This window comes from Vipera berus, assembly GCF_964194415.1.
Source record: "Vipera berus genome assembly, chromosome: 5".
In the NCBI taxonomy this organism is placed as follows: Eukaryota; Metazoa; Chordata; class Lepidosauria; order Squamata; family Viperidae; genus Vipera; species Vipera berus.
The window spans coordinates 46773109-46799307 of record NC_138207.1 but is presented as its reverse complement, the minus strand read 5'-3'; the positions used below and the strand labels follow the sequence as shown (position 1 = coordinate 46799307).

Genomic DNA, 26199 nt, shown 5'->3' with positions numbered 1-26199 from the left:
CTATAAAAACATTCTATACTTAATTGTATTTATATACAGCACTCACCCTATATAGGTTGTCCTCGACATACAACAGTTCATTTGGCAACTGTTCAAAATTACAAGGACAGTGAAAAAAGTGACTTATGACCATTTTTCAATTACAACCTTTGCAGTATTCCCATAAGCATGTGATCTATGTTCAGATGCTTGGCAATTGGTTCATATTTACGACCATTTTTGTGTCCCAAGGTCATGTGATCAACTTTTATGACCTCCTGACAAGCAAAGTCAATGGGGAAACCAGATTCACTTAACTACCTGGTTACTAACATATCAACTGCAGTGATTCACTTAACAACTGTGGCAAGAAAGGTCACAAAATGGGGCAAAATTCACTTAACAAATGCCTCACTTAACAACAAAAAATTTGGGTTCCACTGTGGTCATATGTCAAGGACTACCTGTATAAAGGAATTTAACCACATAGTCCATTGTGATCTAAAAGTATTTTAAAATAAATATATTCCCTCACTCTCCAATTAGTTTGTGATGGATTTGTCTAAAATGTTTTTTTACTTCTTGCCAAAAGAAGGAAGCGGTAGGTGGGAAGCATAGAACTGTATTATATTGGTAAATGAAATGCACTTCGGAATTAGGTTATAAATATCTCCCCTCTTGCACCAACCCTTTATCCCCCCACACCATCTGTGAAGAAGCTGTTGACAAAATCTGGCCAGTACACTTACTTACCCAGCACTGCACAAACTAGAGGTCGACAGGGAAGATTCTTATCAGCAGCTTTCTTTCTGTGTCTCATAGGCTTCAAACAAGTGAATATGAATTAGTCAGAAGGTATAAAGCAAGGATCACACAAACCACTATTTTCCATATAAATCAAACTGCTCAGAAAAGGAATGTTTTCATCCTCTCATATAGGTATCCACAGTTGGCCACAATAATGGAAAAATCATGATGTTCACATGATGACATCATCATGCAAATCCAGCCTTTATCTGCTACCATTCTGATGTCAGATGCAAGTATGTAATTTTGGGAGTTTCTGTTATAGCATTATACTGCGTATTACTTCTCTTCCTGTCCCTGCAGACACCACTATCCACTTCTATCCTACAGCAGTTATTTTATTAATTAGGCTTTGAGCAAAAAGGTAGCTTAGGCAACTGCAATACCAACCAGAGTAGAGAGAAAATACTGAGATAGCTGAATAGATTTTCATGTTATGATTGTTCATTGCATCTTTATCTATCAACTGGAAAAATAGAAGCAGCAGCTATTCACACAAGATGCTTACAGGCTGCCTTTGCCCAATATACTTTGATTAGTTGACTCAGGGAAGGTTTAACATAACCCAGTCAGTGCATGAATTAGAATACATCAGATTTAGTTCAAAACAGGCCAGGGTTGTTTGTGGTTAAACTCACTTTCCTTTGACAGTTATGTTGTAAGAACACCAGAGAGAGTGTTAACAAAGGTTTAACTTTGTCTGCTGCTGAAACAAAATTAAATCCTACAGTTACTCTAAAAATGAGTGCTTTAGGAATTTCCACTCTTTCTCCATTCTATTTTTAACCTTTTCCTCCTGTAGTCACATAGTATAGGAAGAAACAGAAAGAAATTAATAGGGTTAGTAAATGTCCTGATTGCTTCTAAAAATGTTAAAAACAACAGGAAGTGATACATTTTAGCAACCATTGAAATAGCTGGGAACCCATGAAAAAATCCCATGGGATAGCAGATTGTCATATCATCTTAACGCTGCCTTGTCCACATATAAAATATGCATACATATATATTATTCCTTAAGATCTCCATAGATCTAGTTGTCTCTCATTGCCTCAATGGAAATTGCTCTCCATTGTGTTCTACAAGCTCACCCCACTCAAGAAATTAAGATGAGGCTGCTTGCCCCTGACTATGAACCAGTCTTGCATTATGCAATGAACTACTGGAATAAGGGTGAGAAGATTAAGAAAAATAAGCCCAGATCACCAAGTACACTTAACATTCACCAGAAACTTTGAGATGTTTACCAACATCACCATGCAAATGCTTAATACCAAAACATCCATTTTATTTATTGTGGTTAAACATCAACAACTGACTGTGTGGCAAACAGAATTAAATTAAAATAAAATTTAAAAAACAAACTTACAAAGGTTAAAATACAAATCAGCTGAAAAACATCAAACCCAAATCACTAATACAACCAAGAAGTGAAAGAGAAAAAAAATTCTAAGGCTGACTTTGCCCTAGCAGAGTTCCTGATCAAGACAACTTACCATTCTGTGGAGATTTACACGAAAATTCATATTGTCATCATGCAGAAAAGCATTAGCATACTGGTCCTATGGAAAAAGAAAAATAACCAAAGTAAGCAAAATCACACATAACATCAATGTAGTACTGAAAGACAACATTTATGAATGTAACAATAAGTAAATATTACAAGGCTTCCGGTTTGCGTGCGCAGCGCTTGCAGGAAAAGTCCACTCCCTACCGTCCGATTTTTCTTCCTTGGAGGACCCTGAAAAGGGTCGAAAGTCGCCCTGGAGGGGCGACCACCGTGAGGAGGCCCTCCCTGTGATCGTGGAAGGGCAGGAGCCCTCCGCTTGAATCCGGAGCAGCTCCTTTGGCCCAAAGAAGAAGAGACTGGCCATTAAGATGGCCAATCATTAAGCCGCTCCCTGCCGAAAGCCAAAAGCACTACCTAGCACTAAGAAGCAATCTGGAGGACTTGGGTGAGATTTTACCTTTCTTATTCCCCTAACCATCTTCCTGTGGGACTCTTCTGAAAATCTCCTTCCCTTTTTTGTGAAAGAACGGCAATTATATATTTGGGGAATAAATTTGAAGCCTTTAAAAAAATCAAGTAACTCAGCAAAGAAATTAAGCAATTTTATTTGTACTTACTAAAAAGCTTCTATTTTTTGTGGTGATCTACTACCCTATTTTCTGTTCAAGCTGTGAATTAAGGGAAAAAAAGAATGGACTAATGCTACAAAAGTTTTATATTAATTTGGAAAAAAAATTCTGTATCGCATTCTATATGCTATTGATGACATCTTGTGGCAAAACATGGTACAGCAAGTAAATCTTTTTCCTATTGTGAGAGCTGACTAACAGAGCTGTCCTTGACATTAGTTTCAAAGATAAGTGTGGGAACACCTGGCATCGAAAACAATTCTTTTGGAGGTGGATAAGCATTGTCTCTTATTAAAATAGCCTCCATGGAAGATTTAGCTGTAAACAACAACAAAATGGATGAATACATCCCACCACTTAATTACAAACCAATACTGGACACAATTTTGGCAATGACAGAGCATATTAAAGCCAAACTGCAAGATAAATCTGACAACTTAAAGCCACCAAATCAAACTCTGATCTTAAATGAGGAACTGACAATCCAAAAGCAAACAGAAGTGGAAACTAAACTAAAATAGGAGACTTCAAAGAACAACAAATGCAACCTACAGAGAACCTTAAAATCCAAATTTCAACATCAACTACAAAACTTGCAACTCAAAAAGCAATAGTAACCAAAGAAAGCAACATTAAGAGTGAAGATATTAAAGGCCTTCAAGTACACAATGTTGAAGATTCAGCTAATCTAATGACAACCATAACACCAGCTACTACTTTCTACCTAACCCAGATGGAATTGGAAGAAGAAAAAGACCAGACTGATCTAATGACAACTATATTACATCAAACATCAAAAACTGAGCTATTAAAAGCAAAATTTTAATGGTTACAAAGGGGACACTTTCTTTGCAAAACTGATATTTGGATGGTCTCCCTGGATTCAAATAAGGAGTGTAGGAAGAAAGGGAGATACATTTGAGAATTTAAAGACACCAAAAGGGAAGCCTGATTGGCACAAAAGGAAGGTGAGAGTTAGATTTTAAAAAATGAACTTGTCTCGTTTTTGGGATTTCTATCTTTTAATGGATTAAGGGGAATCTAAAAAATATAACTGATTTTACATTTAGGTTTTAGATCTGTAAGGGAAAACAAAGTTAAGCTTCTAGAATATAACTCTGAACTATATTATAGAATTTGGAATGATATAACAAAAAAGATAGTATTTTAACAATGAACGGTTAAGACGATATATAGAATATATTAGTTGTAATGATGTAGACAGAAACTTATCTTGTATTTAACTTTTAAAGGAAAGTTGGTTATTAGAATTGATATATATTATAGAATTTGGAAAGGTATAATGTAAGATATTTTGCTATAATTGGTGAATTGTTAAGATGATAAATAGACGTTATTGGTAAAAAATAAGAATGTTTTGAAATGAACAATGTAAGTTTTGTAGACAGGATAATTATTCTTTATTGAAATAGGGAAATGTGGGTTACCCAAAAAGTAAGCTTTCTTCCATTTATCACAGGCTACTCTAGATTATTTTATTGCAATTAGGTAAAACTTAAAAGCAGGATATTGATATGTATTAGTGAAAATATATTGAAAATTATTTTAATTGGCTAGGTCACAATTAGAAATGTATTAATTTGATTAATTTGACTATGTTATAACTAAGGGAATCGGAGAGGGAATTCTTGTTGATGTAACCTGAGCTATTTACAAATAACTTATTATTTGATAGTTTACTTTTGATTACCCAACCACCGTATTGCTTCACAAATATTTGAATGTAGATATTAAAAAATAAAACTTGTATAAAAAAAATAAGTAAATATTACTCTACGCAGATGATTCAAATGTATCTCTCATCCAGCTGACTAATTGTGATTATTCAAGTTGGTGCGAGTCTTAACGACCACACAGATCTTCTCCAGAATTTCTGCCCCAACCTGGTCCTTCAGGCTTTCCTGCAATACATCGATCTCCATTGCAATTGAATGTACACACCTTGCTAATAGTTATCCTCTTCCTCTATTCCTTCCACCTTTCCCACCTTTTCAAGACAGCTAAATGTTTGCATATGTTAAAGTATAAATTAAGCCTGGTCCTCTGTAGCTCTAGCTCAAGTGAGAACCCTGAATTGATTTTTCAATCAATTATGTTTGTTGTCTTACTGATCCATGGAATTCTCAGGAGTCCTCTCCAATACCAAAGTGTCAATATTCTTTTCTGCTTCTGTAATTTTAAAATTTTGCTTTCATAAACCATAATGGGAAAAACCATTGCCTTTACAATTTTGATATTTGTTGGAATAGACATATCACACATCCATTACTTCAGTATATCTTTATTGTTAGTTCTAAGACAGGTTGCAGTACTTGTCATTAGTTTGGTCTTCTTTAATATATAATCTTAGTCACTTTTTTTTACTGTACTTGCCATTCATTACTAGTTTCCAGATTATTTGCATCTTCAGCTACTACATTAATGTCTTCAGCATAATGCAGGTCATTGATATTTCTTTCTCCAATTTTAAAACCACAATCATCTTCCAACCCAGCCTCCCCCAAATATATAGTCTATCTACTTCAGTATCTCAGCTCAAAATATAAATAACTACAAGTACGGCACTAACATATACTTTGTCATTAGTTTCTTTTGCCCTTTATCATTGATGTGCATCAGGAACCTGAAGAGGTTTTACAAAATTCACACAGAAATGTATTTGTTTACTAAATAATGTTTACCATTTTAAAGGAAGCTCTGTTGCTGAAGTAGCAACATTAATTCTGAAGCAATTTCATTCCAGAATCAACCCTAAATACACTGTACTGTATATGATCCTCCCATTCAATTTCAAGATTAAATAATCCATAATTACATGATCAATGCATTTTTTCAAATTACTGCTTCAAGAAACTCAGAAGACAATTGTAGCAGTTAATGATGAACATCTGAATGAATTCAATGGTTGTTTTATGGCAGCTTGAGCTACCATTTCAAACATCCAAGACCTGGCAGCTTCCATGGATTTAAGATTATTAAAAACCAAAACTGATGGAGGCTAAGAATCATGGCATGTTTAGTCTAACAAGTTATCGAATTGTTAGGCCAATACAGAGTGAATCAGAAAAGGTAATTCCATCTATGAAATATGAACAAATACTTTCTCTGATAAAAATGGAAAGAGGAAAGCACTATTACATTTCAAAAGTTTCCCATTTTTGACTGTAAGTTCCCTTTCTCAGGTTTCCTTGTTTTCTAAGGCAAAAAGATGACCTCCTTTTATATATGAAAAACAAACAAGTGGTGTTCAATATTTACAGTCTTAAGATTTTTTTTATCCTAATAAAAATAGTAGCTCAATGAGAACTATTTTTCAGTTAGCCAAATCTCACTAAGTGATTACTTCTCAAAACTGCAGTGATTATCGTTCAGTTTCAGAGAGGAAGGAAGGTAAAGGAATGCATAGATCCTAAGGTACTGATTTTTAAATATGTTACTGAGATGGAGGATATGGACTGGGAAAACTTACCTCTGCTATGCAGGTTAAGATAATCAGACAGAGCTTTCCACTATGGAGTCGGTGTTCATCTGCAAATAAATATCATGAGGTCATATATATATACAACCATTCCTTAGCATGTGAAAAAGTCAATACACAAATCAGAAATCACAGAAATCCGTAAGCACAACAGAGCAAGTGGTGATACAACATGGTACTTCAACTGTACTTCAAAGATATTACCTAGGAGCCCACAATAATAACGATTTTGTTAATTTTTGTTTTTAACCCTGAAGCTATCTTCTTTTTAGTCTTCGGCATTAGCATTTTCCATTGTTAAAGAGATGATGATTCTCTTGACTATCAAACAGCAGCCAGCATTGCTGCTTGCCATGAGGTAGCAGGTTCTCAATGACCCACCCAAATGAATCCTGGTTTAATAAACTTGGAATTGCATGATTTTCATACACTTCCACACTGCTCTTTTGCTCTAGTCTTCCTGCTGAGAAAGCAGACTACCAATCTACATTAATCATAACTTCTGTAGTCAACCTTAATTTGTTCCAATATATGAATTATTTTATATGAGTATGTGACTGTATACCTGTATAGAGGTACCTTTAAATACCAGTAACACACCTGGCATCCACTGACAATTGAAAAACAAGCTGAAATGCTCTTTTTCCAGGAACAGCAGCTCTAGAGACCAATAATACTTTATAGAGTCTTGTTATCTTTTCACTGCAAAATCCAGAGATTTACTGCTCAGGTGTCACAGTTAAGTCTCATCCTTGGGGATTACACTGCACGCACTATTCCTTCATGCCAAGCATTTAACCCTAGATTCCTGCAGTTACATACTAGTGATATGTTTATTTACCAGCATTTTCTTAGCTACATAATTGCTTTAAGCAGTGCCATGCTTTGTGCTTTAGCACTGAAACAGCTTTCCAAATCTTAAATGCATTATACAATAGCACAGGTTCCCTGAGAACAACGCCAATTTTGACCCTCTGTTACGGGTGAGAAGAAACACAGAGTGAAGACTATTCCATGTAGTTACATATTGCTTGTTCTCATTGTCAAAGTAGAGACTATTAATAAAAAGAAAACACCAACATGATAATAGTAATTAGAGGATTCATTATAAAGTACTGCCATACTAAATATTTTAAGAATTGAACTAAGCATCAATTGTGAAAACTCCATTGTGGCAGATAATTAGTCACTTCCACTATAGCAAGCAGCATTCCATACTGAACTATTATCATATTCCTAATTAACAGAAAAAAGCACAAATAGAATTTATAAGCATTTTACATTTAAACATGGGGCAAATGAAAACTTTCATATTGAAAATGAAATTTAAATCAACCCATGACTTGCAGAAATTTCCCTTAATGCTTAATGTCGATATACATAATGATTCAAACTGCAATGCAAATATAAAAGGAACTGCATAATGCTACCTTGGTAAGTTTGGGGGCTCATCATATCTATTTCTATCATTTAACTCAATGGCATAGCCTGGACACAATACAAATCAGGACTGGTTTAACCAAAGTGTGGTAAATCAGAATGTCCAAAAACACTACAAGCAGTAACTCATAATTAACTTTCTAGAAATAAACCAGTTTGAATTTATGATTTCAGATGGTTTATAATTCCCATTTTAATGATACAGTATCACACATCCCAAATTCTTGGAGTGGTTTTACAACTAGATCACCAATGCATGTTGCTGTAAAGCGAAAACACAAACAGTTAAAGAAACATGCTTCAAGCTTATCCACCCCTCATTTGCTTTCTCCTTCCATCTCATCCTTTTTGGCAATATTTTTTCCCATAACTGTTAATGGTCATTAACTTCAACTCAAAGTGCAAGACACAGGATAAGACTTGACCTCACATGCAAAAAAAAAAACCCCACAACACTTTCATAGCTATTTCATAGAAAAGCAGATAGTAATTCTCTAAAAGAAAATCCCCAAGAAGAACATACACTACTTGTTTAGCAAGTATCACAGTGATTGCCCGCAAATCTAACTTTAATGAACAGTAGTAAAAAAAAATATTTTTGACCAATATGCACACTTACAACCAAATTTTTGCATCTGAACAATACATGCCAGAGTGAAAATAATGCCATTGTTGCTGCATGAGAGAACTTTGTCTAAGTGAGATAGTAGCAACCAGATGTCTCTTTCGCTTTCTGTCTGTCTGTCTGTCTGTCTCTCTCCCTCTCTCTGTCTTTCACATGGTTTACTTAGTGACCATTTTGCTTAACACCAAAGTTGCTGGTATAGAGTGGCTGAATTCTACATAAAAATTCATCATTTATCTTTACATAAAAATGTAGATTCAATAAGAAAACAGACACATATCTGACACAAAATCCAAAGATATAGCTCCAAGGGAGGGGGGGGAACACTTGAACAGACATTCCCCAAAAGACATAAAAGGCAAAATGTATTTCATAGTTCTATGCATATATGTGCATAGGCAAATACATACGTTAACACAATACACAGTATAACACAAACGCAAACACATACATATAGAAATACTGGGTTGAAAGGGTGAAGCAAAAACAACTATGAATACAGAGTTATCCATGTGTGAACCATCATCTTCCAATACTTTTTGTAGAAAGCCAAAACTTTTAAATTCAAGCTAAATCCTATCACCTTGTTGCAACTTTTACCAGCTCACAAGCCAGATTTGCTAGCTATGAAGCATCACATGTGTTTTGAAGAGTGCATAATGTTTATTCTCAACACAGACTTCTGTCTCACGCAGTATTCCCTTTGGGGTATTCTCAGAAATGCAGTGCTATATACCCTCTCTATCCTTTGCTAACTTAGGTATAATTGTCAACTATTTTATTTACTTGGAAGAACATGCCAAATCTCTTTTACACATTTTCTTCTATATATGGTTTTTCTCTCCTCCAGCATCAAAGCTCCTTGATCTTTTATAATTGTCATCTGGCAATAAGAAAGCAGCTCGTTCTGTCAGTCTGAAGAACTTTACTATCCATGAGGAATTAGCTGGAATTTTTTATGCAGTCAAGTTAGTAACAAGCTTTTCACCTCGGTTGATTTCAGAAATACAAAGCTGTTTTGATACAACTGCCTACCTTTGGTATCCTGCATGACAATAGAACTGTACTTTAAGAAGGTTATCAGCAAGTTGCTTGTCTGCACGTCAGCATCCAAGGGCAGCTCTACAGTGTTTATGACTGGGGAAAATCAAGAGAAGGTTTGCTCATCAGTAGAACTGAACCATCCAGAAATCCCTCCAAATGAAGATAAAGCAACATGTTTCTATTATTAAATATTACAAACATTTCTCTTTACTTTAACAGTTGTTTATGACAGGGGTCCTCAACCTTGGCAGCTTTAAGACTTTGTGGACTTCAACTCCCAGAATTCCTCAGCCAATTCTGGGAGTTGAAGTCCACAAAGTCTTAAAGCTGCCAAGGTTGAGGACCCCTGGTTTATGACATCCGGCAGAATCATTGTAGATTATCAATTTGGAGATAAGAAAAATCAAGCAACATTGCCATCTCAACCGCACACAATGAAACAGGATCACTCCCAAATGAAGCACATCGAGTTTCTCTTGGACAGGAATTTTGTTATGGTTGTTCCTTGGCATTTGTGAATTTATTTATTATTTTGTAATGCTTATGTTGTTAGTTTTAGTTATTACTGCTCTGGAGGTTGCTCAAAAATCAGATTTCATTAGAACAACATATAGAAAAAATAGGAAAAAAACAAATGTTAATTTTTTTTCAAGGTGTGGCCTAAACTTAGAGAAAAGACATTCAGCATCAATTTCCAGTTGCTTATTTCTTTGACAATAAGAAAGTTTACATGCAAGTAATGAAAACAAATAACTAGACTCTATTCTCCCAAATTAGCATACTTGATATACCAAAATATTCCATTACTCCTCAAGGACTGTTAAAAATTTAATTGTCCTACTTGCTTCTTCAGTCTTAACCAACATGGATCTTATAAGGTTCGTACAAACACCAGCCACAAAATTCAACTATTTATTTCCATCTAATGATCAGAACAGAAATATTTTGTTTTTGTTTTTTTCAGAATCCTCTTGAGCAGAAGAATTGTTTTTAAGACTTTAAGATAAAATGGCTTTATATTGCAAGTCGAGTGTGTTCTCTGCTTTCATGTCAGAAATAAAGGTAAAGGTAAAGGTTCCCCCGCACATGCGTGCTAGTCGTTTCCGACTCTAGGGGCCGGTGCTCATCTCCGTTTCAAAGCCGAAGAGCCAGCGCTTGTCCGAGGACGTCTCCGTGGTCATGTGGCCGGCATGACTAGACGCCAAAGGCGCACGGAACTCTGTTACCTTCCCACCGGAGTGGTCCCTATTTTTCTACTTGCATTTTTACGTGCTTTCGAACTGCTAGGTGGGCAGAAGCTGGGACGAGTAACAGGTGCTCACTCTGTTACGCGGCACTTGGGATTCGACCCGCCAAACTGCCGACCTTCTGATCAACAGGCTCAGCGTCCTAACCCACTGAGCCACCGCGTCCCATGTCAGAAATACCAAGGGATAATTGTAAGCATAATTAAGTATTTGAGATAGATACATTCAATAACAAATCTTTTCCATCACATAAAAACAGGAAAGAAAGATATTCTCATCAATGTCAGAAAAGTCTGAAACTCAGCAACACTGCCCAGAATCGCTTTTCAGAGTAAGATGGGCAGCATATAAATTTAATAAAGAAATGCAATTTCAGAAGCACTCAATCTTCCAATAGTAGCCTTGCTACACTGAGACTAGTTAATATTCAGCCAATAGCTAAAATAGGCCTTGAATGGTAACCTATGATGTATACGATGAATGAATATAACAAAAAGAGGCAAATTCCACATTAAAGATACCATGGTGATAGGTACTTTATACAGCTTTTGCAACAACAGAAAAAGGTAGGTCTTCTATCCTTAATCACTATGCAGAAACTTGCTACCTACTTATCTTTAAACCTGTGTCAAAAATAGATACTATTTGTGGGACTGCCTACCCATGAGGCAAAGTCATTTGATGGGGCCTAGGAGGTGTGGTTTTCCTGTGACAGCACCGGCCCCTTTGAATAATTCCATCCCCCCCCACCAAAAAAAAACTACCTAGGATGACACAAAGCTTCCAGAAAGCTTTAAAAACCTGGTCTCTCCCCCAGGCAGAGGAGAGGATTACGTATGAACCCATCTTCTGGGAGATGGTATGCATGTTAGATAACCCAGGCTGTGTGTGGTCTAATATATTGGTTATGGATTTTGTTTCTGTTTTGTATGTTTTTTTAATTTTAATTATTATTTTTTGGTTTTTTTTAACTTGATGTGTGCCATCTGAAATTGTAATTACACACATATTTGGAGGGCATAATAAATGTTCTAAATAAATATTAATTTGAAACATTACAACAGTTTTTAATGTGTGGTACAAGTCAAAAACAACACAACTAATCCGAGACTCGAGACTTATTTTGCAAAATCCGGCAGCAGCTAAAGTACTCAGGATCGTATCTTCAAGATATAAACTGCCTTTTGACTTTGAAAATGGCCATATCTAATATAAACTGTAAAGTAAAATATTGCTTTATTCATCTGCATTTTTTGTGGCACAGTATGAGTGGGAGTCATCCTGGCCTGCTTTTTTTTTAAAGGAAGTAAGAAATACTGGGGAATAAGAAAATGTGGACACATTCCTTGGGTCCAGAAAGTACAGAAAAAGTATGAGAACCATAAATAAACTCAGGTCTGTATTGATGTAGGCCAAATAAGAATTCCTTTTATAACATTAATCTCCAGGAAATAGGAAAGTAGCACTCTCTGTGCATATTTGGATTTGTCTATGTAAATTAGAAAATGAGAGGCAAAAAGAATTAAGGATAAGCACAAAAATTTTGCCTGCTGCATTAAAAAATGTGTGTAGGCAGATATATTTGCAGTGAATAATATGAAAGAAGCTTAAGCAGCTCTCAACCCTTAGCATCATATAGGATACATACACCAAGAGGTAGAAGACAGAATTATTTTTTAAAAAAACCTTAGGCTTTTGATATCCATGGCAACGAAGAATTTATCTTCTCAGAGAAGAATACTCTTCTACCAGGATACCAGAGTGACCTTAATAGCAGCTATTATAGGATAAGACTCTGTTCTCACCTAAATGCCTATAGGGTTTTATGAAATATATCTTATTTTTCCATTAAGATATCTGCAACACATAAAGTAGTCAACATACACAGGGCAACTATACAATAGGATACGGACAACTGATCCTATTATCTAGAATGGCCACCCACATGTGCTACCAGCCTAAGGGAAATGTCTCATCACAGTGATGGCGAACCTTTTAGAGACCGAGTGCCCAAACTGCAACCCAAAACCCACTTATGTGGTCACAGCCGACTGGGTGGGCATGGCCAGGGTGGGCGTGGCCACCTCGATGTTGCTCCTGGGGATGCATGAGGGGGCCGGGCAGGGTTGGAGGAGATCCAGGAGGTCTCTGGTGGGTGGGGCGTGGGTAGGAAGCTCGCCCTGCAGGGTGAGGCGAGGGAGGGGGCAGGGCAGGGGTGCCACTGCCGCGGGGCAAGGCAAGGCAAGGCAGGGGCTGGTTGCAGACAAAGGGGGGGCTCCGGTGAGGAGGAGGAGGAGGAGGAGGAGGAAGAGGGTTTAAGCAAGCTTAGCAACCAGAGTGGGGATCCCCCCCCAAAACCAAACATGCTTTGCGGGTAACCTCGCAGCACAATAGAAGAGACTGTGAACCGCCCTGAGTCCTATGGGAGAAGGGCGGTATATAAGTCTAATAATAAATAAATAAATAAATAAAACCTGCTGCAACCACCCAGCAGATGGGAGGAGAATAAAAACCAAACAGCTCCCCCACCAATCCTCAAAAGAAATGTTCATGACAACGAAAACCTCGGACAGGGGAAAGAATGTGGGCAGGCTGGCGTCTTGCTTAGCTGATGGCTTGGGGGGGGAAGGGGGCAGCTACACCCCCTCCCAAACGCTACCCTCTCACGAAAGCAGAATAAAAATTCCAAAAAGTGACAAAGAAAAAAAAGTAAAACAGAGGAGTGTCTCAGAACACCTGTATTAGCAGATGCAACTGATATAAAATCTGGATGAAGAACGGTCAATAAAGCATTCTTGGTTGTCTATTTTATCTTTCCTAATAAGCTGTAACAACTTCCTCTCTTCACTTTGCCAAACCTGTGGGTCCCATGCCATTCCACATTCCTGCAACAAAGCAGCTGCAATCAGAGTACTCTTAACTTTGAAATGTGGCACCACTGATTTAACTGCTGTCACACTGCAAGTACAGTTGTTTACAGTACTGGTTTATCCAGCATGTGTTATTTATTTTATCTTTCTTCTCCTTATACAAAACTACACCTTCTATACAGAGAATGGAGAGTTATTGTTGGTTTCTTGTCCAGTTTTAGTTTCCCTCTGCATCTGATTGGCCACTGGAGTAAAATAATGCCAAAATTTGCTTTTATTAAGTATTCTTATCCCAGTGTGTTTTTTTTGGGGGGGGGAGAGAAATGCTTTCTGCTATCCAAGGGTGTGTTTCAATACCATTTCCAAAGTCGAATTCCTCAACATATAGATTATTCCTTTACACTGGTTAAACCTCCCCCCCTCCGCCTGTTCCCCCAATTTAGGGACCTCCACTCACAAAAGAATAAAAGAATAGCCCACCCTTTTCCAATCCACACTCCAGATATTGCACGTTTCCATGTGATTCTGGAATTGAGGTCGTTCATTCACTTCTTAGCAACGTCCACCAAACTTTCCACGCCGAAGGAGCTCCTCTCCCAAGCTGGAGGGTTAACTTTGGCTGCCCCCGACTCAGAGGTTCCCCTTCCAATGTGCGCTTAATTCGGCCACCTGAGAGAAGCTGGGCCTCCCCTTCCCTAGCTGCCCATGCCAAAGTGCCCCTTAACTAAGGGGAGACGGGAAGGTGGAGGGGAGCAGCCATTCTCGCGAAGGCACCACAAACCCACGCGAAGTGAACTCAGCGCTTTGCTGAGTTTCGTCCCGTTGCTGCACTAAAACCTGGGGAGCGCCGAAACTCACTTGCAAGTCCGGGGCACTGGAGTTTCCTAGTGCAGCTGCGCCAAGCTGTGCTGCCAGGCTTCCCAGTGGCGAGCAGAAGGGAGATCATGGCAAGAGCGATCTTTTTCCCCATTCTCTCCCCAGCCCTTGAGCTCGTCTCGACACCTCTTTCTCTGCGCTGCTTCTGGCTTCTCCCCTCTCCATGCCCAGCTCTTGCAGCTGCTCCCTGACTCCCGGTGCAGAGAAAGAGTGAGAGCGCTGGCGCAAGTGAAGAAGGGAAGGGGAGCAGCCCAGCCCCGCATCCCTCTGGGGTGATGGTGCGCATGCCCACAGGGAACGGCTCTGCATGCTGCCTGTGGCACACGTGCCATAGGTTCGCCACCACAGTCTTATCACATAAAAATAACATTCATAGAGAGATTCACATTTGGGAACAATTCATGTTTAAGCCAAGTAATACCATGGTTCTATACTTTCTTCCTGGCAAGGGTTTCTGCTAGGGTTCCAGGATGTATAGACCCTTATGCTTTTCTGCATAAAAAGGCCACTTGTTCTCTTGCCTAGAGTACAGAAATGCAACAAGCATGTATATAAAATAGAACGGCTCACCATCAGAAGAAGGTGGTGTGGTTCCAAGTGGAGTAACGGGTGTAGTCGGAACTGGGCTTACCGGCATTGTCACTAAACCAATTTCAGGATGACTCTAGGCATTAAAACATATATCTAAATAAATTTACATTCAGTGACACCTGAAGTACCTTAAGTATCCTTTAGTGCAATTTCAACCTATTCCTGATATTACAACTATCTTACCACACCTACAATCCTTCCTACAATCTGTCATTATTTTCATGTGTATTAAGAAATTACTGAGAAGCTTCTTAAAAGTTAAGTCTCTTAAAATTAATCTCCTTAGAAAAGTTGCTTTGAAAGCAATATCTTCTTCCATTCCCTCTCTTAATTTATTCCTGATTATTCAGCAAGTCCATGCATCATGTTGCTACCCTGCTGCTTAACCCAGGTGCTTCAGAACACAAGGCTATACAAATATTATTACTGTTACCTGTTCTGCCTGCCTGCTTCTACTAGTTCTTTCTCCATTTCATCTCAGCCAGAAGCTCCGCATCTAATTGCTGATTTAACTATAGGGTTCCATTTGCAATGCTGTCGTCCATAAAAACAGGCAAGACTTTAAATCAGCATAGTATTCTATTTTATGCTCAACTGTGAAATAAGGAAGCCTGTTTTACACAGTACCTTTCATATCAACATATTTCCAAATGTTCTCTCAGCAGCAAGCAGATTTGAAGTGAATTTTGGAATTACCAATCTGTTTTTAATTGTACAATATTTCATGCAAGTTCACAGGGGAGCCTGCTGTGGATTCTTCACTATCTTATAAGGATTGACTAACATTTTATCAATTTTTGAAATTAACCTCCGAGGCCAACTTTGAAATAAACTGTCCACTGAAAATAATGCAAACAAACAACTCCATTTCCATAGTCGAATGACTTGGGTTCTCCTATAATCAGGTTTTATAACTTATCTTCCAGCTAAGTGTAACAGCACCGCCTAGCAGCAAGATGCTGTACTACTGCAGTAATTCCTATACTGTTTCAACTGAAAAAGCTTTTAACCCACATGTATCCATCCTCCTCAGCATTGCTCTAAAACATACAGGTCATACAAAAGTGATTAAACTGAACAAAGCAACTCTCATACATAAATTATTATCTTCATCATAGCTATGGTCCCAACATCAAACAAAACATGTATGTAAACTACTCACATCTTTATTCTAGATTTATTATTTATGATACAGACTTTCTTTTTAAAATGACAAGTACACCTTGAAATATTTATTTGGAGCAACTTAAATAACACTAGCAGCATGATTAAATTTTGATTTTATTCAGACTCATTTAAACCAGATTTGAACCAGTATTCACCACATATAAACATCAGTTAAAAGCACCCTAGAACAAAACTCAGAATGGCAGAGATAAAATTAAAAAAACCTATTTTTTCAAGCTTCTACAAACTCTGCCTAAATAAAAGAAAAATAGTGGAGATTGATCCCTGCCAGAATTTTCAAAAAACAAGATATTGTATAGTTTTGGATTCTAATCAGCTGAGAGATGTCTAGATGATCACAACTATGTATGATATTCTTGGCCCAATTTAGGGAGAATTTTATATGCTCCAGGTCTACTTATCTTCCCTTACCTTCACAAACAATCTGACCTGAAGAATTCAGAAGGGGGTGAAGCACCATTCTGTTCAACACTGGCTTGTTCTATATTATAGCATACATGCTGGCCAAATGAATTCAAACCAAACTTCTATCTTGATTCAGTAATTGATCATGATGTTTATTTGTTGAATTTGAATTCCATCTTTTGTACTGAAATTCAAAGCAATACTGTATACTGAATGTGCCTTTTTCCTATTTATCCCCACAACAGAATCCTGTGAGACAGTTTCAACTGAGACAAAGTGACTGGCCAAAATCACTCCTTGACTTTCCATAGCTGAAGTGGGACTAGAACCTAAATCTCATGGGGCTACTCCAACACTACAATCTTTAGACTGAACTGATTGACCCACCCCATTTTGGGGTGGTTGACCACTGTAGTCTCCTATCTTTTGGGGGCGTGGGAGAACAAACAGGAATGTTTTAATATTCAATTAAAGGAACATATGTTCCATCTTTCAAATCCAAACATTAGCAAGTTACTGAGATCAAACAGAGCACTTAACAAAAGATGAGTTTAAATCTCTTTTAGAGCAAAGGTCTAAGCTATTTTTCAATTTGGATTCTAGATTCCTCAGACGTACAAAAGTGAATTGTACTACACCTGTGCCAATACAGTGATAAAGTTTCGATTCAAGTGAACAGCTTCATAAAGAGCCAAAAGGATAGCTTCATTAGTTCTACAAAAAAGAGCAGAAGAGAAACACATTTATTGCAGTAATGAAATTTCTTGGAACACTTTGCCAGGTTACACTAATGGGAAGTGGTAATTTTGGACACTCAGACTAACAAAACAAAAGAAGCCACAGGACACTGCAGCCATCCTAAATATGAATCAGTTGTCAAGTGCCCGAATTTTGATCCCATGGCCATGGGAATGCTGCAACAATCAAACGTGTGAAAAATGGTCCTAAGTCACTTTTTTCAGTGCTGTTGTAACTTTGAACAGTCCCTAAATGAATGGCTGTATTTTGAGAACTACCGATGTATCAGATTACTGGAAAATCTTCAGAGCCAGCAACCAAACAGAATGCATTACCACAGTCTAACCTCAATATTCCAGAAATGTGGATACAGGTAGTCCTCTACTTCCAACCATTCATTTAGTGACCATTTGAAGTTAAAAATGCACTGGAAAACCATTTTTCACACTTACAACCGTTGCACATCACACTAGTCACATGATCAAACTTTGGAGACTTGTCAACTGGCATGTATTCATGATGGTTCCAGTGTCCTGGGTTCATGTGATCAATTTTTGTGATCTTCTGAAAAGTCAATGGGGAAGCCAGATTCAATTAGCAACCATGTTACCAACTTAACAACTGCAGTGATTCACTTAACAATTGCAGCAAGAAAGAACACAAAATGGGGCGAAACTCACTTAACAACTGTCTTGCTTAGCAATGGAAATTTTGAGCTCAATTGTGGTCAGAAGTCGAGGATTACCTGTATTTAGACGTGAAAATAAAACTGAAAGATTTTTCATCCAAGAGGCAGATCAGGCCTTAACAGATCAGGTTCAAATTCCAATGTACTTAGTTATATTTGGGGTACTGGATTAGGGTAGCTGCCTCTTTTTTTCATGCACATTCAGCAACAACTATACAGCACATTGATAAACCTCTCCAAGCTGGAAGTTTGTAGCGGGGCTGTGTTCTGTACCAGCCTGCTACCGGCCCTGCAGAAAAGGCAGGGACAACCCCTTTACAAACGGCAAGAGGCTGGAACTAAGCCTGCCAAATTTATTAACATAAAACAGAGCAAAACAAGACACGAACCATGAAACAGGAGCTATTCAAGCGGTTGCCTTCAGCAAACCAGCCCTCCCACGCATTCCCCTTTTATACAGTTCAGGGCGTGGCTTCTCTCTGCCTCCTTCCGAGGTGCCCCATTGCCTTCCTCTGTTTACTCCTGATTGACTGCCTCCTGCATCGGGCGTCCTTGAACAGGGCCAGCTGTGGGTCATCTTCATCCACGCTGTCAGGCTCACACAGCTGGGTCTGCGTCGTAACCAGGTGGGAGGGGCCTGGCTGAGGGCTCTCATCAGCAAGCTCTCCAACCCCCTCAGCAAGCTCTTCAACACCCCCCTCCTCCTCCTCTGAGTCATCCAACCCAACTGCTGAACCCACAGGCTGACCCTGAATCACAACAGGCTGGTTGAAAGGCTTTGCAGGAGCCTGCCCGGGGAAAGGGAAGCTCGGACAGCTGCTGCCGGGTTTGGGTGGGGTTTGGGTGCGGTGGGTGTGGATCAGGCGGAAGGAAAGAAAAAGGAGGAAAGAAAGAGGGTGGGGGTGGTTGCTGTTGCTGTTGTCAGAGAGACCAGGTAAAGTCAAAGAGGGATTTGAGGTTTTAGCAGATCCCTTTCTGTGAAGGAGAGGGAAGGAGACAGTGAGAAAGAGTGGAATTTTACTGCTTTCTTTCACAAGAGGCAAGAGAGAGATTGAGGAGAGAGAAAGTTGCTGGGGTTGCTAAATTCAGATTTTAACAATAAAGGAAAGGGGAGAGGGGTTTTGACACAGACGAGACCTGAGACTGCGAGCGACGACAGAAGAGAAGGAGGCTGGAGACTAGCGGCCATCCAAACTTTGATTATTGTTACTAGACACTGTGGGAGTTGCCCTTGCGGGGCGAACTGTTACTGCAGAACGCTGACTATCTTTCTTAGTGTTCCTATCGCTGCCTATCGGAGCCAGCTTTTTCCCCACCCCACTTGTTTCCAGTCGTTGTGAAATCATTGACTATTGCTGCTATGACTGTCTGGGGCTGTTAAAACACTGTCACACATTGACTATCGGGGCTAGGGGCTGGTCATCTTTGTTCCTGAAAGCCTCCCCTTTGACAATGAGTCTGCCACCTCCTCACTTCGTGTGAGCTGCACCTTGAGAGTGCAGCTGCAGAGTGTGACGGAGGAGAGCGGGGCTGGGAGGGCCTGGGCTTTGGCGGCCTCTGAGGGGGTAATGCTACATGTTGATGAAGAAGATGTTATCCATTCAGTCATGTTCAACTCTTGGTGATTCTATGGGCCAGCTCTCTTCACATCTTTGTATCTTGCACTACCTCTTTGAGTTGTTCTATGCTCTGGCTGGTGGTGTCCAACCACCGTGTTCTTGGGTGACCTGGTTTCCTTTTACCACTAATTCTTCCAAACATAATTGCTTTCTCCAGTGAATTGACATGGCCAAAATAGGTGAAATATAGTTTTGAGATTAAGACAAAAATAAGTGCATGTAATGAATTTAGGTAGCCTGGGGGGGGGGAAGGATTCTGTTGTTGACTTACCAAAATTCATACATTTCTTCATAACAGGAAAGTAAAAGACATCCAATTTTAAAAGACATCAAAAGAACACTAACATTTATGTGTGCCTGTGACTAAAACAGAATGAGTAGTAGATCTGATTCAAGAATTGACTCACTCCTCATATCGTTGGTGGTAAGGGTAAGCTGGGAAGGGTGGTAAGCCTGCATCATCCAAACAATTTATATACTGTATACTCCGACTGCATAAGCAGGTAAGTATCTGTATTAGAGCACAGGATGGTGCTCTCACTGACTTTTCCAAACCATAACATCTGACATTTCAAATTCATTGGTTTTTATCTATAAAATTTAAGACTACCGCAACAAGATGTTCTAGGCCTTTACAAGACTTTTAACATTTAATTACTTTAAATAGCTCCACCAGTCTATATTGCCAAGATGCAAGGGTAGCAAGGGACAGTAAAGCAAGCCTTCTTTCTCATTGCCACAGAATATGTTGGTAAATCAGGTATTATCTGGCTTTTATTATCCTCACTGTGAGCTTTCATTAACCCTCATTTTTATGGTCTTCAGCTCAAAATATCAAAAAAATTACTTATTTCTATACAGGTAGTCCTCAGCTTACGATCACACTTGAGCCCAAAATTTATGTTGCTAAGTGAGAAACAACAATTTTACAACTTTTCTTACCACACTTGTTAAGTAAATCACTGCAATTGCTTTTTAGGAGGTCGCAAAAGGGGATCACATGACCCCAGGACACTGCAACTGTCATAAATGTGAGTTAGTTGTCACGTATCCAAATGTAAATACACATGACCATGGGGATGCTGCAACTGTCACGTGTGAAAAATGGTCATAAGTTACTTTTTTCAATGCCGTTGAAACTTCAGTCACTATTGTAAGTCAAGGACTACCTGTAGTATCCTGGACTTAGCTTCTGAGGTTTTTTAGATACAGAATATTATGGGCTGAATGATGCTCCTGCTCCAAAATAATGCCACATTAGTCTCCTCTGTATTGCAATTTGCTTAAACAAATTTAAAATGCAAATGCAGCATCTGCTAGTTTGCCTGTATTCCAGAACAGAGGTGTCAAACTGGCGGCCTGCGGGCCCCATGTGTCAGGCATAGGCCACGCCCACCCCAGTTCCACAAAGGCAAAAAACGTCACGATACGTCACGTGGCGTGATTGAGTTTGACACCCGTATTCTAAAAGGTACTTATGCTATTATCTCCAGTACTGATTGTTAAGCTAGAAGATTCGGTGCCAGTTCTACTAAGCAATAGGTTATATTTTATACTTCTAAATGAAAGAATTAAATTAGTTATCTGATGGATGCACTTACTGGACTGAGATTTTTTCATCAGCATCAGCAATGAACATATTGCCCACCTATGGAAAAAAGCAGTATTGCATAGCTTTAGGATATGCTGAAGTCTTCCACTAACTTATCTGGTCCACAGGGCTAAAAGTAATAGAGAAGCCTTGTATTTTATATAGAACTTAAGCCCATTATAACATCTACAGAAACAGTCTACATTCTACGTCCTTCTCCTGCAAATCTTTTAAGCCACGCTCCTTTGCATGACAAGCACTGACTGACAACACAGAGTCACTGATTTCTTACCATGTTAGTCAAGGCTGAGAAAAATCCACTCTGATGTTCTTCTTCTTTGTCTCTGAACTGTCTGAACAAGAATAGCAGTGGGAGATAGAACAATAGAAGTTGCCAAGAGCATCGTTACAGAGCAAGAAAAATCTGTTCTTTTAATTATGACATAAACATTTTTTTTAAAAATACAGGTCCTCCAAGTGATATCTGGATGTATTTGAAAGGAAAGAAATAACATCAGATGCCAATGGGAAATACAAAAAGCTACCTAACAAACATGATAATGAAAGATATTTAAGAAGATGATATATAAAAGCCTTTTGAATGCAATGTTCTATCCATTCCAATGCTGCCTATTATACAAAATATGCTTCGAACTCTTTGTTTATTTCTATATTGATTTGTCTTCTTTTTCTCATGCAGAAACATAACCTTTTTCTATTTCTCAGCAGCACTGGTCCACAAGATGCTTCAACAGACAAATTTCAAGGATACAATTGGGAACTTCCCATGTAACCTGGCTGTCTTATAGCCCCTTGTCAGGTGTTTTAAAAAGTCTAAGCTAGCTTTCTTTATTCTTCTTTCTTGTGCACTCTTTTTGTCTCTCTACTGAGACACCAAACCAAATGGAGTTGCAATTTGCAAAAAGTGCATTTAAATTTCTGGGCAACTCTCTTACACCATTGAATTATTGCTAACATAGTGATAAAAAAGCAGAGTGTCAATGTACATCAGCCTAAAGAAAGTCCTGTCATCTTCAAAAAAGTAAGTCTGGAAACCAACTAGTGTTTACAACATGGTCTTTCCTGCTGGAATACTATCCTTCAAGCAATTCACACTAACTGACTTCAGGATATCTGAACTTTAAATGAAGGGGACCAAGATTTAGCTGGTCTATAGTACCAGTTTCTAATTTAAAATGCTTTCACCAAAACTGATTTTTTTACATATATTGGGGATCAAAACCTGCTAATAAATCTGTTCTGTGAAGCCTAGCCTATGTGTAAAAAGAAGGCCATATATAAGAATGTCAAAAATCCATTTATTTCACAACTTTGCTCATACATATTGCCAGTAGGAATATGAATACATTTTCTCAGGAAGATATTCATTTAATCCACAAACATTCCTTAATGTTACTTACCGATTGTATTCTGATAATGCCTGGGCAACTACAAGACCCATTCCCTGCAAGAAGAGAAAAAGAGAAAGGTCCATATAAATAAAAGGCAGAGGTGCAACTCTCTGCTCCCAAAATTTTTTAGATCGTGCACAGTAACACTTTTAACGCTAGTGAACTAAAGGCCTCATTTTATGCAAGATTCTGACTATTTTTCAAGTTGTATAATGCTTTCCAAGAAGCCTCATTTCAACTGGACCCAGGCTGGTGTATTGACTAGATTATGAAAGTAATTCTATGAAAATAATCACACTAAGTCAACGTTTTTGATTAAGTTCCCTAGGTGACCTTGGCAGTTTAACCTCACTCACAACTTTGTTATGGGGATTCAATGTACAGTATTGTGAGGACAATAGAAGAAGGGGACGACAGAGAATGAGGTGGCTGGATGGAGTCACTGAAGCAGTGGGTGTGAGCTTGAATGGACTCCAGAGGATGGTGGAGGACAGGAAGGCCTGGAGGAACGTTGTCCATAGGGTCGCGATGGGTGGGACACGACTTCGCAACTAACAACAACAACAATTGTGCCTTGAATTGGGGGGGGGGGGAAGGGGGCAAAATGCAGGATATAAAATGTCAGAAAAATGAGATAAACATTTTTAAATATTAGCAATTTTCCTGCAAGAGCCAAAATAATTTAACCACAGGCTTGCATCTTTTTTTAAAAGTCATGGGATCCTCAAAACCCAGAGAGTTAGGAATTAATAGAAATTAGCACAATATGTAGCATGCATATGCACTGCAATATTATTCAGCTGTGATATGGAAGCTAAACCATCTTTGCGCACCCTTTTTAATTCACTTTTCATTTCTCATTTTATTCCTAACATTCTATCACACAAAATTCACAACATCATACTCACATTCAGTGTAGCTTCATCATCTATAATAGATAGTTTTACTATATAAGGATTCACAGACTGCAAGAAGGAAAAGAAAGTCATGGGCTCATTTAATTATCAGCAAAGTTAACACAACCTCATTCAAACTTTGCTCATTTTTTAATCACAATAAATTCATACAATTTCTATTAGAACAGTTTTTTTTTTGTTTTCTGCATATACGGTAACTCAAGAGTTCACCCTTGGCATGAAAGTATTTTCTGAAGGAATTATTTCTATCACATGTATGTTTTGTTAAGACAACAGGCAGAGGTCAGAGACAGAAAAGATGCCTGGCATGCAAAAGGTCTCAATCTTGATCCCTGCCAGAATTTTCTTAAATAATAAAGCCGATAAACATCAGCACACTAAATTGACTGTTAATTTTTTAATACAGTCTTCTGAGACAAAAAAATAGTAACAAGGAATATCCATCACCTTTGATGTTGCCACTTTATGGTCAATAAAGTCACATAGTTATAAAGAAGATCCTTGGTGGTAGCAGCAAAGCTCTCACTCTGACAAGAAACTGAAATTCTGTACTAGTTTGGGCAATTTCTATAAATCAGAATGATTTTGTAGCAAAAATTACAAGGACCAGCTGCATCACTAATAAACACTAGAACAGCTGTTTCATTAAATATGGAATATGTCTAAAAACTTTATAGAAAATAAAGCACTAACATTATAAAACATAAATTATATTCAATGAAATTACTTTTTTAACCTAATGAAACAACTTAACCATCTTTAAGATTCTGGAGAAAATAGTATGATTAGCAACAGTAGCAACAAAATTAAAAGGATCAAAGAAAGCAAATAAAAGCATATACACACAAAACACACAGAGACATATTTACATATATGAGCAGCAAGAAAAGTTTTTATTGTTGCAGACAGGATGCACATAACACCAACAGAATTCTAGACATTTTAAGAATGTTTCCCATGCCTGATTAGAAGAAAGAAATATCTATTTTTAAAAAACATATCTTTATCTAACATTATATATACTATATGAAAATTCTTTCAGCTTCAAAGCAAAGCAATAATAAATACTTAGGAAAAAGTAAATCTTATGCAAAGGCTTTCAAAAGATTTTTTCTATTGGATAAGGTAATTAAAGATGCCAAATTTGCCAGCAGTACAGTAATATTTTAATGCTTATTTCCCATTTATGTATTTTGTGCTGACTAGAGATAGCATTATTATCCCAAAGGAACTATATAAATGAAAAAAGTTTGATAGACTTTGCTTCTCCAGTCAGAAAATTATAGAATTCAGCAACTTTTAGAAAACAATAAACTCATGCCCTAGATTAGAAATTCATCAAAAGCTAAAAATTATCAAAATATTATGTACACCTGCAAACTAGAGAGAAGGGGGGGAAAGAATGGTTTAAGAATAGCAGAATCTCAAATAAACATTTCCTTGTTTCCAGATTAGTATTTGTTTCTAAAGGAAAAAGAAACTTATATCTGCTTAATAAAATAATTATTTTCATAAGAAAGCTTCATACGTTCATATTTAATCCCATACTGCTCACTTTCAAAATTCAAGATGGTTTGCTAAAAAGTATATAGCCTCATATGAACAAACAGCCAAACCGAGTCACATAAACCAAAATCAATGAAAGTCAGTTTAGCATCCCGTCACCTATCAAAGGCCAGCTGAAAAAGGAGTCTTTGCTGCTAATAGGTTGGGGGCTTTAAACTTGTTGTTGCTGTTGGAGTATGTTGTTCCACAGAGTGGTGGGGCTTCCCTCAGGACCCTAACTTTCTAATTTCCCAATCTGCTCTCAGTCAAAACACATTATTTCAGAGAAAGATTACTTTGTACAGAGACTCAGCAATGTAGAATTTTCTAGATTAAAACCATCACTTTGTGCTGGGCTTGGAAACAAATATGGAAACCAGGGCGCTGGAGTTATACTGCCACACCCGTTTGTTTCATTGGCATACCGGTCATTGCATTTTGAGCCAACTACAGTTTGAGTGTTATTTTCAAAGGCTGCCCCACGCAATGTATGTAACAGCATAAAATATTTTTGAAACCTATAGAAAATAAAGTAGAAGCATAGCTGATATCTTTAACGTGATACCACAATCACTTTGTTATTAAACATCAGGATATAGATTCTCATTTCTCCTTGGGACTATATTTTATTACCATCAATTGAATGAAGCAATCTACACCTTGTTTGCCAACTTTTAATCTACTGAAAGGAGCAGATTCATTTCCCATTGTAATTTGTATGATTGCTCATATTTGTGAAACATAACCCAATAATGGGAATGATCCTTCCCTCCAGTTGTTTTTTCTGAACAATGTTGTGACTGTAGTTCTGAAACACACCCAAAGCAAGCAAATAGGTATTCCAGCAAGGAAAGAGACCACTCTGCAGTAGCAACATATTTCCAAGAAACAAGGAAATGTAATGATGCCCAATCCAGTGTCAACTCCAGTCTGGAAAGAAGAGCTTGGGCTATTTTTCACACTAAGCTTCAAAGAAATT

General features: G+C 38.0%; 1 protein-coding gene across 1 annotated transcript in view; it reads right to left on the bottom strand.

Annotated features, from left to right (window-relative positions):
- The window catches only part of ARMH3 (armadillo like helical domain containing 3), a 161794-nt gene that overhangs the window by 123358 nt on the left and 12237 nt on the right, over positions 1–26199 (bottom strand). Inside the window, exons 9-18 of the mRNA XM_081328954.1 lie at positions 23667–23723; positions 22768–22811; positions 21639–21699; positions 21357–21403; positions 17349–17424; positions 15097–15190; positions 9525–9626; positions 6416–6474; positions 2283–2348; positions 733–802 (exon numbers count right to left, since the gene is read on the bottom strand). Of these exons, the coding sequence (XP_081185080.1) occupies positions 733–802; positions 2283–2348; positions 6416–6474; positions 9525–9626; positions 15097–15190; positions 17349–17424; positions 21357–21403; positions 21639–21699; positions 22768–22811; positions 23667–23723 (676 nt within the window). The remainder of the gene's footprint in view (positions 1–732; positions 803–2282; positions 2349–6415; positions 6475–9524; positions 9627–15096; positions 15191–17348; positions 17425–21356; positions 21404–21638; positions 21700–22767; positions 22812–23666; positions 23724–26199) is intronic.